The sequence below is a fragment of the Lolium rigidum genome, chromosome 4, assembly GCF_022539505.1.
Source record: "Lolium rigidum isolate FL_2022 chromosome 4, APGP_CSIRO_Lrig_0.1, whole genome shotgun sequence".
NCBI classification, from domain to species: domain Eukaryota; kingdom Viridiplantae; phylum Streptophyta; class Magnoliopsida; order Poales; family Poaceae; genus Lolium; species Lolium rigidum.
The window spans coordinates 208,215,591-208,229,527 of record NC_061511.1 but is presented as its reverse complement, the minus strand read 5'-3'; the positions used below and the strand labels follow the sequence as shown (position 1 = coordinate 208,229,527).

General features: G+C 44.4%; 1 protein-coding gene across 1 annotated transcript; it reads left to right on the top strand.

Annotated features, from left to right (window-relative positions):
• Nucleotides 1–5,332: 5,332 nt before the first annotated feature.
• Nucleotides 5,333–13,623, top strand: LOC124650167 (uncharacterized acetyltransferase At3g50280-like). Its single transcript, XM_047189721.1, has 2 exons — nt 5,333–6,495; nt 13,198–13,623. The coding sequence occupies exons 1-2, from the start codon at nt 5,375–5,377 to the stop codon at nt 13,472–13,474; spliced, it is 1,398 nt and encodes a 465-aa protein (XP_047045677.1). The 5' UTR covers nt 5,333–5,374; the 3' UTR covers nt 13,475–13,623.
• The last annotated feature ends 314 nt before the right edge of the window (nt 13,624–13,937 follow it).

Genomic DNA, 13,937 nt, shown 5'->3' with positions numbered 1-13,937 from the left:
CGGAGCTTTATTTGAAGTTTTACCTCACTGTAAAGTAGGAGGTTGTGTTGATCTTATGTAAACTGTTCGTGTATACTTCTATAGACATACCTTGGACTCGCATATGTTTCTGTTGTACCACTCTGAGAGATGTAATATGGGTGGAACGGTGTTTCACTTGTGTTATGTCAACGACTTGTGTACTACACCATGCAGTGGTACGCTGGGTCATCACACTGGCCGTAGTTGCCGCAACCTGCCCTACCTCCTCCACCGCCGGTGTACCAGCTTCCATGGCGGACGCCGGAGTTCATCGACCTCGTTAGCGACGACGACCAGTAGGCAGTACCTAGTTTTACCATGCCTTTATGGCATTTTTTATGTTTTTATTAATGTAAATTATGACTTCCACGAATGGGAAAAAAAATGCGTCGTGCCGCTGGAGCCGCCCCCAACGCAAACGGACGAGCCGTCGATTTCGACCATTTAGGATGACGCGGCCGTTTGGGCGTCCGAAATACGTCGTTCCGCTCGAGATGCCCTAAGAGTACCCGCGACCGATGACTGGCTTATAGATTATCTCATTTTTTTGCGAATAACTTACAGATTATCTCAACTGTCATTCTCACCAGCTGGCTGAAATGGTGGCTGCCCAAGTATCGGAATCATCGGCAGTGTATATGTTCGACATGTGGGGCTGCCTGAGAAGATAGTCACCGGACGAGATGGATGGATGAAAAGAGTAGGTTGTCGACTCAAATGGGCACGCACAAACTCGAACTCGATCTCGCCCATGCTTCCCTACCGGTTTTTTAGGGAGCCATTTGTTTCGCATAGACCAATTCGAGCTTCGCGTTTGTGTAGCTTTTGTTGGTAGCTAGGGTGGCTCGATGTGCCCTTTGCGGCGTCGTGTGGGTGTGTGTGGGCTTTTCTTTGTCTTTGTAGGTTTTTGTCCGGTTTTGTTCTAAAAACCGGGCTCTTTTAATTAATTAATGAATGAGGCAAAACTTTTTTCTCCATTTAAAAAAAAAGATTTGAAAAATGCGAAGTATATAAAATTAGAACCGTATTTTTTGCTATTCCTCAAACCAAATTAGGTAACTCAACTTTATGTACATACAAATATATTTAGTGCTACCTATAGATTCTGGCGAGAAGACTCGTTCGACGTGATTACTGCAGATGTGGCAAGCTAATAGATACGGTCCCTCTTAAGCACTTGTTTAAATTACTTGGAGCGTGTCCCCGACCCATTCTTTGTTCCTTTTTCTTTTGACTTGGATGCTATGCTAGCTGCTTTGCTGACCAGTCAAAACCCTCTTCGTTGGTTGGCACCTCCCTGTTTCGTTCTACGCACATACTATTTCATTGTGCAGATTATTTTAACACATGCTATCTTGAGTCATCCTTTTTTGGAACCTATTGGCCATGCAAGGGGAGTGTGTGTCTTGCACGACTTAGGTATGTTCCGTTCATGATTTAAGCTATGTTGTCCATTTTATTTGGTTGCTTATAATGTGAGCAACTATTTCCTTTTGCTGGTAGGCTACACACAATCTCCTTTTGTTCGGCTGATGCAAATCTTATGTGTTTGGATGCATACAAAGATTGCATACGATTGATATGGTCCAAATATGGTGAGCTTGCCATGTCATTGCATTTACATTTCATCCTAGAGAGAATTCAGAGAAGCATGATCTTGACGGTCATCACAATGAGGCCGACGATGATGAAACCTTTCATCCTACTCTCTCTCAGACCGATGTTTGCTCCTTTGCATATAGGCATAGCTTCAACATCAATTGTCTGATCAGCCATAGCCTCATTAGCCAAAAAAAAAAAAACTATGGTGCCACTCGTGTGCATTCTCTAAAATTGCATACCCTTACACCCTTTATAGATGTTGTTGGAGAAATCATTGACATGATCATGGCAAAACCTCTATGAATTGTAGTTGTAAACTCCTAAATCCTAATTGTTTAGCTCTGTACACCACATACCACCACAACAAAAGTGAGTCTCATCCTAGCACCGTAAGATTACCATCACATGAGGTGCTATATACCACCTAATCAAAATACACATGCCAACATAAGAGAATAGAACTGGCATGGTGAGATACAACCTTCCTAATGTCGTCCAGTTATCCTTCCAGAAAGAAGTTCGGTTTGCAGGGTTCAGTTTGCAGAAGGTAGCTGCTTGCACAATGGGTATTAATTTTGGAATTGAATTCAAAAAATGTGAATCGTGACGGGCTGGGGATTGAGGGATGCTATCATGGATGTACCAAGCAGGCATCCAAGAGAAACATGGGCCAACGCCTGTTCAAAGGAGCTTGGAGGTGAAGTTGGCCATTATAGCTTTGTTGTTTAACCACAGGTCTCTGATCCCGAGCCCCCCTTGCATTTTTTGTTGTCACAATATCCCATGCGACAAGACAATGGCCACCCAAGATTTTGTCCTTGTTTTTCCACAGGAAAGCACATCTCAACTTGTCCACTGCCTCAATACTTGCTTGGTCCCATTCGAATACAAGCCATGAAGAAGTTTGGGATTGCAGAGAGAATACAGTTGACCATTTAAATTCGACCACCTGATGACATAAGCCTTGGCATCCAATGTGGCAGACGAATTTGAATCTTGTCAATTACTGGTTGCAGGAATTGTTTGGAGATCTTACTGGCTGACAGCGGCAGGCACAAGTAGGTGCAAAGCAGGGCCAGAATGGATGCAACATTGTTGGCCTCCACTTCTGTCGTATGCCTACCGTTGCCGATCCCATCGCCTGCGGATCGAACGGAAAATTATTAAGTTTCACAGAGTGGAAGAAAATTATCATGTTTTTGATTATATTTGAAAAACAAAATTTTAAAATATTTAAACATTTTCTCAAGATGTGAACATTTATTAGATCTGAACTTTTTTGAACTTGAACAATTTTTTAAAGGTTAAAAATTTAAAATTTTGATCAAATTTTAAAATTGTTCAATTTAAAAATGTGTACTTTTTAAATTTTGGAATTTTTTCAAATCTAAACAATTTCAAAATTAACCTTTTTAAAATCTGAAAATTTTAAATTTGAAAATTTTAGAAAATTGAACATTTTAAATTTGAAGTATTTTCAAATCTAGAAAACATGTCAAAAAAAGAAAACCAAACCAGGAACCCGAAACAGAAAAAAGAAGAAAAGCCAGACTGGAAAATAAGATTGAAAAACCGAACTGATAATGGCAAAACAGAAAAATGGGTCTGGTTCAAACCCGACCAGGGATGTGCGGTGCCGGGTAGACACAGACCTGGTCAGTATATAGGAATCACGCTTTTAGGATGCATATGAACTAGGCAACAAAATCTGGAAAAGAAAAGTTCCATTATGGATTGGTGCATGTACGTTCCCATAGCAAAGAATTGTGGAAGCTAGATTATCGTTGGCAGCTTTTTCAAAATTATTTGCGGACGAAGCTGAAGGACTGTAATAGGGAGCTAGCCAAGGACAGAGGCATCTCAAGATTCATAAAGGACTGCGGCTGCGCATAGGCTTGTAATAGTCTAAGTGCGACATGACAGATCATGTATCTACATGGCGTCGAGCGACAGACAATCGTGTTGAGTTTAATACGACGCAAGTGGAGCATGGTTGCAATCGGATAAGTCTGGCTCGATTAGACACATAAGGCAAGTAACATGTACAGCCTCGTAGATCGACGTGGAGGTCGGTTGGACAGAAAAAGACGGCGAGATCAACAACGATAACATAGGAGCGTGATGCTTACGGATCCTACTTTCTTTGGAGTGGCAACACGCGATGCATTGGGTGCACGCTTGACATGGAAATCTTTGACATGGCAATGACACGGGGTTGATTCAAGAGGCGTACACATTGGAGAGCTTGAAGTCAACGGGGCGCGAGGTAGCCTAGATAGCCACATGGGTTATGTCGAAGGTGGAGCTGGAGTCTAACAAAACATTCCACTCAGCTGATAAGGGGCTACAGCGTAAGCTGTCAGAGAGTCGAAACCTAGTTCAACGGAGAAAGCGAGTAAGACATAGTTTGGATGAGTGATGGGATATGTGAACTCGTCATCTGTCAAGGTATGATCGGTGTTGCTCTCCAGTGGAGGCTGATTTGGTGTGGGTTCGCGACCCATAAGACTTGGCGGGACTGTAGACGAAAACGGCGAGAAACCAAGACACTAATGTTTAGTCAGACGGTCAGCTAAGTGTGGAGGTTGAGCAGTGTTAGGGAGTAACAGTTTCATGATGGTGATTATGTATCGAGACTAGGAGATGGATGAGGTTTGACCATGGATAATCTGCGAAAGTGAATAAGACAACTGCAAATTTGACTCGGGATGACTTAAAGGAAAGGTGAAATTCCTTCAAGTTTTCAGATATGTAGTCAACAATAGCGAGGATGACAAGTTCGATAATTCTTATATGTGACACCTATGTGTGTTGTTCATTTTCACATAGACTAGCACAAGATACCAAGGTGACGATACATTGGTGTTGTCGGAATATGCTGACTTTATGATCGATGTGTAAGGGTGTTGAATGATCGATGTGTAAGGGCGTTGAATGGATACTCCAGAGAGTTGGGAGCACATAACAAGAGTGTGGTAAAACTTAAATTTTCAAGGAAGCATGTTGACGATGATGAAGAAAGATAGGGACTACAGTTGTAGGTGGACTCATGTGAAGTTAAGAAAGTAGCAGCGGAACTCATGATTAATGGTTCAAGTCCATGTACATAGATGTTCGTGCATGATAGCTTCAAGTTTGCGAATGTCATATTCGCCATGGTGAAGATTATTGAGATATGTGTCGAATATGTGTACGAGTAGTGCTATAACTGAACTTGTAATTAACGGAAAGTCACGTATTAGAGTCGAACTCTGTAACCTAACCTGATATACAAAGACACCGGTTGTAGCCAAAATAGAGTAGATGAAAAGCTAAATTAGACACAAAAATGATTTTCGTGAATGGCCCCACAGTCGTGGCAAGGACGTTGGACCGGCGTGATGTTCATGGATGTGGTGTGTTTTGTACAACTCGGCATGCTTGTGGTCGATGGTATCATGATAGTACCTAGATGGGAGGGCTTGGATTTTTTTTGTGTGACAAAGTTGGGATGGCTTGAATGGATCGTGATGTGTATCAAATTAATCAAAGCACTGAGTGATGAAAGACAGAGACCAGCGGTTGATTGCTGGCCACCGGTTTCAATTGCATGGCCCATCATGGGGACACTCTTCAAGACCTTGTCGTGTTACACATCCACTTCCAGGACCAATTTCTCTCCTTTGTGGCCTGGATGGAATAACGACTTGTTATCATCACAAATATGGAGAGACCGAGGAACGCCGAGAACACAGCAGCATATCCAGATAACATGGCTCCGCCGATCTCCGCCGACGTCCCGGCCGCGCCGGTTCCCGCGAGCGTGCCGGCGTCCATCATCACCGTCGTGTCAAAGCAGACCGTTCGGCCCGAGCGCGCCTCGCCGATCGGAGACCTCAAGCTATCCTTCTCCGACATGCTCATGCTGTCGTGCAGCTACATTCAGAAGGGGCTCTTCTTCCAGCCTACCGGCATGCCGATGCCCGGTATCCTGTCGTCGCTGGTGTCGTCGCTCTCCCGCGCGCTTGGGGTCTTCCCGCCGCTTGCGGGACGGCTAGTCACGCTCCCTGATGGCAGCATCGTCATCCGGTGCGATGACGATGACGCTGCCGTCGAGTTCTACCACGCGGTGGCACCAACTCTGTCGCTCGCCGACTTCCTCATGCCGGACGCCGGCGTGCCGACCATGCTAACCAAGGATCTCTTTCCGATGGCCGGCGCCGTGAGCTACGAAGGACACCACCGCCCGCTCGCGTCATTCCAAGCCACGGTGCTCGGGGATGGCGCTATCTTTGTCGCCGTCGTCGTCAACCACGCCGTCGTGGACGGAACCTCGTTTTGGCACTTCTTCAACACATGGGCCGGGCTGTGCCGCGGCGAACCAGTCCAGCCACCGGACTTCGGCCGCAACTTCTTCGGCGGCTCGATGGCCGTCCTCCGCTTCTCCGGACGCGATGGTCCCGCAGGGACGTTACATGCGGCGCCACTGCTGCGTGAGCGAGTCGTCCACTTCAGCGCTGCCGCGATCCGCGACCTGAAAGCCGCCGCCAACAGTTACGGAAAAACCAACGAGGACTCCATGGTGAATGGAGAGATCTCCTCCTTCCAGTCGATATGCGCGCATATCTGGCAAGCCGTGACGCGAGCGCGGCTGCAGTTGGCTGCCGACGCGACGACCACGTTCCGCATGGCGGTGAACTGCCGGCACCGTCTGCGCCCGACGATCTCCCCGGTCTACTTCGGCAACGCCATCCAGATCGTGGCCACCACGGCGACGGTGGCCGAGCTGGTCGCCAATGACCTCCACTGGGCGGCTGCCAAGATGCTCGCGACCGTGGTGGTGCACGACGACGGCGCCATCAGGCAGGCTGCGGCGGACTGGGACGCCGCGCCATGGTGCTTGATACGTCTCCGACGTATCGATAATTTCTTATGTTCTATGCCATATTATTGATGATACCTACATGTTTTATGCACACTTTATGTCATATTCGTGCATTTTCTGGAACTAACCTATTAACAAGATGCCGAAGTGCCGCTTCCGTTTTCTCGCTGTTTTTGGTTTCGGAAATCCTAGTAACGAAATATTCTCGGAATTGGACGAAACGAAGACCCGGGGGCCTATTTTTCCACGGAGCTTCCGAAGACCGGAGAACATTCGAAGTGGGGCCACGAGGTGGCAACACCACGTGGCGGCGCAGCCCGGGGGGGCCCGCGCCGCCCTATGGTGTGGCCCCCTCGTCCGGCCTCCGACTCGCCCTTCCGCCTACTTAAAGCCTCCGTCGCGAAACCCCCGATGCGAAAAACCACGATACGGAAAACCTTACCGAGACGCCGCCGCCGCCGATCCCATCTCGGGGATTCGGAGATCTCCTCCGGCACCCTGCCGGAGAGGGGATTCATCTCCCGGAGGACTCTACACCGCCATGGTCGCCTCCGGAGTGATGAGTGAGTAGTTCACCCCTGGACTATGGGTCCATAGCAGTAGCTAGATGGTTGTCTTCTCCTCATTGTGCTTCATTGTTGGATCTTGTGAGCTGCCTAACATGATCAAGATCATCTATCCGTAATACTCTATGTTGTGTTTGTCGGGATCCGATGGATAGAGAATACCATGTCATGTTAATTATCAAGTTATTACATATGTGTTGTTTATGATCTTGCATGCTCTCCGTTTCTAGTAGAGGCTCTGGCCAAGTTTTTACTTTTAACTCCAAGAGGGAGTATTTATGCTCGATAGTGGGTTCATGCCCGCATTGACACCGGGGAGTGACGAAACCCCTAAGGTTGTGTTGTGCTTGTTGCCACTAGGGATAAAACATTGGCGCTATGTCCGAGGATGTAGTTGTTGATTACATTACGCACCATACTTAATGCAATTGTCCGTTGTTAGCAACTTAATACTGGAGGGGGTTCGGATGATAACTCTGAAGGTGGACTTTTTAGGCATAGATGCGGTTGGATGGCGGTCTATGTACTTTGTCGTAATGCCCAATTAAATCTCACTATACTTATCATGTCATGTATGTGCATTGTTATGCCCTCTCTATTTGTCAATTGCCCGACTGTAATTTGTTCACCCAACATGCTTTTATCTTATGGGAGAGACACCTCTAGTGAACTGTGGACCCCGGTCCATTCTTTAATACTGAAATACAAATCTGCTGCAATACTTGTTTTACTCGTTTTCTCTGCAAACAATCATCTTCCACACAATACGGTTAATCCTTTGTTACAGCAAGCCGGTGAGATTGACAACCTCACTGTTTCGTTGGGGCAAAGTACTTTGGTTGTGTTGTGCAGGTTCCACGTTGGCGCCGGAATCTCCGGTGTTGCGCCGCACTACATCCCGCCGCCATCAACCTTCAACGTGCTTCTTGGCTCCTCCTGGTTCGATAAACCTTGGTTTCTTTCGAGGGAAAACTTGCTGCTGTGCGCATCATACCTTCCTCTTGGGGTTGCCCAACGAACGTGTGAAATACACGCCATCAAGCTCTTTTTACGGCGCCGTTGCCGGGGAGATCAAGACACGCTGCAAGGGGAGTCTCCACTTCTCAATCTCTTTACTTTGTTTTTGTCTTGCTTTATTTTATTTAGTACTTTTTTTGCTGCACTTATATCAAAACACAAAAAAAATTAGTTGCTAGCTTTACTTTATTTGCTATCTTGTTTGCTATATTAAAAACACAAAAAAATTAGTTTACTTGCATTTACTTTATCTAGTTTGCTTTATTTACTACCGCTAAAATGAGTAATCCCGAAGTTGAAGTTCGTTCATTTAAGAAACAAGGGGGGGAATGTTTAAAAGATGCTTGGTATAGAATTAGTGATGCCCATAATAGGTGCACTAAGAAACACTCCACCACTATCCTACTCAGGAATTTTTATGTTGGTATCTCTAGCTGGAATAGATATGTTCTTGATTGTCTCGCGGGAGGTAACTTCCTAGGCGCTTCCGCTTTAGAAGCTAGCTGCATTATTGAGAGTTTATTTGGAACACTACCTGTTAATGAAACTAAAATTGAAACCTCCCTTGAGGATGTTATGAAAAAATTGGAAACCATAGAGAAAAATTTTCCGAGTGTTGAAACTAAGTTGGAGATATTACTTGATAAAACCGATGAACTTGATAAATCCTTAGGAGGAATTGATGAAAGAATTAGTGTCCTAGGAACTTGTGTTGACCATGATAATCAAATTAATAGGATTGGCGAACTTGAAAAAGCTATGGGAACCTTGGGTTCAACCCTTTCATCTTTACAGTTTAGAGAGAAAGCTTATGTGGGAAAGGAGCAAAAGTTTATGTATGTCTCTAAAATGCCTAAACCAAAGAAATATTATTATAGGCCTAAAATTGACAAAGCCCCTAGTACCACCACAAATGGGGGAGCTTATGATATCAATGCTTCATCTCTCGATGTTACTTGAGAAACACTTTCTGCGCCTAGCTGAAAGGCGTTAAAGAAAAGCGCTTATGGGAGACAACCCATGTTTTTACTACAGTATTTTTATTTTATATTTGTGTCTTGGAAGTTGTTTACTACTGTAGCAACCTCTCCTTATCTTAGTTTTATGTTTTGTTGTGCCAAGTAAAGTCTTTGATAGAAAAGTAAATACTAGATTTGGATTACTGCGCAGTTTCAGAATTCTTTGCTGTCACGAATCTGGGTCTATCTCCCTGTAGGTAGCTCAGAAAATTACGCCAATTTACGAGCATGATCCTCAGATATGTACGCAACTTTCATTCAATTTGAGCATTTTCGTTTGAGCAAGTATGGTGGCCTAATAAAATCCATCTTTACGGACTGTTCTGTTTTGACAGATTCTGTCTTTTATTTCGCATTGCCTCTTTTGCTATGTTGGATGAATTTCTTTGATCCACTAATGTCCAGTAGCTTTATGCAATGTCCAGAAGTGTTAAGAATGATTGTGTCACCTCTGAACATGTGAATTTTTATTATGCACTAACCCTCTAATGAGTTGTTTCGAGTTTGGTGTGGAGGAAGTTTTCAAGGATCAAGAGAGGAGTATGATGCAATATGATCAAGGAGAGTGAAAGCTCTAAGCTTGGGGATGCCCCGGTGGTTCACCCCTGCATATTATAAGAAGACTCAAGCGTCTAAGCTTGGGGATGCCCAAGGCATCCCCTTCTTCATCGACAAATTATCGGGTTCCTCCCTCGAAACTATATTTTTATTCCGTCACATCTTATGCACTTTGCTTGGAGCGTCGGTTTGTTTTTGTTTTTTGTTTTGTTTGAATAAAATGGATCCTAGCATTCACTTTATGGGAGAGAGACACGCTCCGCTGTAGCATATGGACAAATATGTCCTTAGGCTCTACTCATAGTATTCATGGCGAAGTTTCATCTTCGTTAAATTGTTATATGGTTGGAATTGGAAAATGCTACATGTAGTAACTCTAAAATGTCTTGGATAATTTGATACTTGGCAATTGTTGTGCTCATGTTTAAGCTCTTGCATCATATACTTTGCACCCATTAATGAAGAAATACTTAGAGCTTGCTAATTTGGTTTGCATATTTGGTTTCTCTAGAGTCTAGATAACATCTAGTATTGAGTTTTGAACAACAAGGAAGACGGTATGGAGTCTTATAATGTTTACCATATGTCTTTTATGTGAGTTTTGCTGTACCGTTCATCCTTGTGTTTGTTTCAAATAACCTTGCTAGCCTAAACCTTGTATCGAGAGGGAATACTTCTCATGCATCCAAAATACTTGAGCCAACCACTATGCCATTTGTGTCCACCATACCTACCTACTACATGGTATTTATCCGCCATTCCAAAGTAAATTGCTTGAGTGCTACCTTTAAAATTCCATCATTCACCTTTGCAATATATAGCTCATGGGACAAATAGCTTAAAAACTATTGTGGTATTGAATATGTACTTATGCACTTTATCTCTTATTAAGTTGCTTGTTGAGCGATAACCATGTTTTTGGGGACGCCATCAACTATTCTTTGTTGGATATCATGTGAGTTGCTATGCATGTCCGTCTTGTCTGAAGCAAGAGAGATCTACCACCTTCATGGTTGGAGCATGCATGTTGTTAGAGAAGAACTTTGGGCCGCTAACTAAAGCCATGATTCATGGTGGAAGTTTCAGTTTGGACATATATCCTCAATCTCATATGAGAATAATAATTGTTGCCACATGCTTATGCATTAAAGAGGAGTCCATTATCTCGTTGTCCATGTTGTCCCGGTATGGATGTCTAAGTTGAGAATAATCAAAAGCGAGAAATCCAAAATGCGAGCTTTCTCCTTAGACCTTTGTACGGGCGACATGGAGGTACCCCATTGTGACACTTGGTCAAAACATGTGCATTGCAAAGATCCGGTAGTCCAAGTTAATTAGGACAAGGTGCGGGCACTATTAGTATACTATGCATGAGACTTGCAACTTGTAAGATATAATGTACATAACTCATATGCTTTATTACTACCGTTGACAAAATTGTTTCATGTTTTCAAAATAAAAGCTCTAGCACAAATATAGCAATCGATGCTTTCCTCTTTGAAGGACCTATCTTTTACTTTTATGTTGAGTCAGTTCACCTATCTCTCTCCACCTCAAGAAACAAGCACTTGTGTGAACTGTGCATTGATTCTTACATACTTGCATATTGTACTTGTTATATTACTCTATGTTGACAACTATCCATGAGATATACATGTTACAAGTTGAAAGCAACCGCTGAAACTTAATCTTCCTTTGTGTTGCTTCAATGCATTAATTTGATTTATTGCTTTATGAGTTAACTCTTATGCAAGACTTATTAATACTTGTCTTGAAGTACTATTCATGAAAAGTCTTTGCTTTATGATTCACTTGTTTACTCATGTCATTACCATTGTTTTGATCGCTGCATTCACTACATATGTTTACAAATAGTATGATCAAGGTTATGATGGTATATCACTTCAGAAATTATCTTTGTTATTGTTTTACCTGCTCGGGACGAAGCAGAACTAAGCTTGGGGATGCTTGATACGTCTCCGACGTATCGATAATTTCTTATGTTCTATGCCATATTATTGATGATACCTACATGTTTTATGCACACTTTATGTCATATTCGTGCATTTTCCGGAACTAACCTATTAACAAGATGCCGAAGTGCCGGTTCATGTTTTCTCGCTGTTTTTGGTTTCAGAAATCCTAGTAACGAAATATTCTCGGAATTGGACGAAACGAAGACCCAGGGGCCTATTTTTCCACGGAGCTTTAGAAGACCGGAGAACATTCGAAGTGGGGCCACGAGGTGGCGACACCACGTGGCGGCGCGGCCCGGGGGGCCCGCGCCGCCCTATGGTGTGGCCCCTCGTCCGGCCCCCGACTCGCCCCTTCCGCCTACTTAAAGCCTCCGTCGGGAAACCCCCGATGCGAAAAACCACGATACGGAAAACCTTACTGAGACGCCGCCGCCGCCGATCCCATCTGGGGGATTCTGGAGATCTCCTCCGGCACCCTGCCGGAGAGGGGATTCATCTCCCGGAGGACTCTACACCGCCATGGTCGCCTCCGGAGTGATGAGTGAGTAGTTCACCCCTGGACTATGGGTCCATAGCAGTTGCTAGATGGTTGTCTTCTCCTCATTGTGCTTCATTGTTGGATCTTGTGAGCTGCCTAACATGATCAAGATCATCTATCTGTAATACTCTATGTTGTGTTTGTCGGGATCCGATGGATAGAGAATACCATGTCATGTTAATTATCAAGTTATTACATATGTGTTGTTTATGATCTTGCATGCTCTCCGTTTCTAGTAGAGGCTCGGCCAAGTTTTTACTTTTAACTCCAAGAGGGAGTATTTATGCTCGATAGTGGGTTCATGCCCGCATTGACACCGGGGAGTGACGAAACCCCTAAGGTTGTGTTGTGCTGTTGCCACTAGGGATAAAACATTGGCGCTATGTCCGAGGATGTAGTTTTTGATTACATTACGCACCATACTTAATGCAATTGTCTGTTGTTAGCAACTTAATACTGGAGGGGGTTCGGATGATAACCTGAAGGTGGACTTTTTAGGCATAGATGCAGTTGGATGGCGGTCTATGTACTTTGTCGTAATGCCCAATTAAATCTCACTATACTTATCATGTCATGTATGTGCATTGTTATGCCCTCTCTATTTTTCAATTGCCCGACGGTAATTTGTTCACCCAACATGCTTTTATCTTATGGGAGAGACACCTCTAGTGAACTGTGGACCCCGGTCCATTCTTTAATACTGAAATACAAATCTGCCGCAATACTTGTTTTACTCGTTTTCTCTGCAAACAATCATCTTCCACACAATACGGTTAATCCTTTGTTACGAGCAAGCCGGTGAGATTGACAACATCACCGTTTCGTTGGGGCAAAGTACTTTGGTTGTGTTGTGCGGGTTCCACGTTGGCGCCGGAATCTCCGGTGTTGTGCCGCACTACATCCCGCCGCCATCAACCTTCAACGTGCTTCTTGGCTCCTCCTGGTTCGATAAACCTTGGTTTCTTTCTGAGGGAAAACTTGCTGCTGTGCGCATCATACCTTCCTCTTGGGGTTGCCCAACGAACGTGTGAAATACACGCCATCAGTGCTTCCCGCGGGGCAACCCCGACGGCACCGCGCTCATAATGGTCAGCTCGCCGCGGTTTCCGATGTACGAGGGCACTGACTTCGGCTGGGGCAAGGCGGTTGCTGCTAGGAGCGGGTGCGATAGCAAAATTGACGGCATGCTGTCGGCATTGCCGGGCCAGGCCGGGGATGGCAGCGTCGACGTCGAGGTTTGCCTTGCCCCGGACACCATGGCCCGCCTTCTCGGCGACAATGAATTCTTGCAGTACGTGTCGCATGCACCTTGATGCGCCCTATTCTGTATTGTAGTACCAGTGTACCACACTATATGGTTGCAAGATATAAGAGCATCTCTAATAGATGATGCAAAATAGAGCACCCAAAACAATTGATGTACGTAAAAGTTTTACATCATCAAAATGGGCGCTTTACATTACCTGATCACTTTGTGGCTTTCCAGGTGATGTAAAATAGATCACCTAGCTGTTGGAGACTAGGTGATCTAGATTAGATCATCTGCACTAAAAATTTATTCATCTTCAACATTTTAAACTTCAAATTCAACGACATAAACTATGGTTTAAAGACGTCTAATTCATTTCAACGGTTCGACACGCATAAAACCGACTCCACCATAGATAGGCCGGCCAATTCGACATTGAACCATAGATAGAACTTCAACTTGGACATGAACGATAGATAGAACTTCGATAGTTCGACATTGCAACTCCAACACCTAACACTTCGACA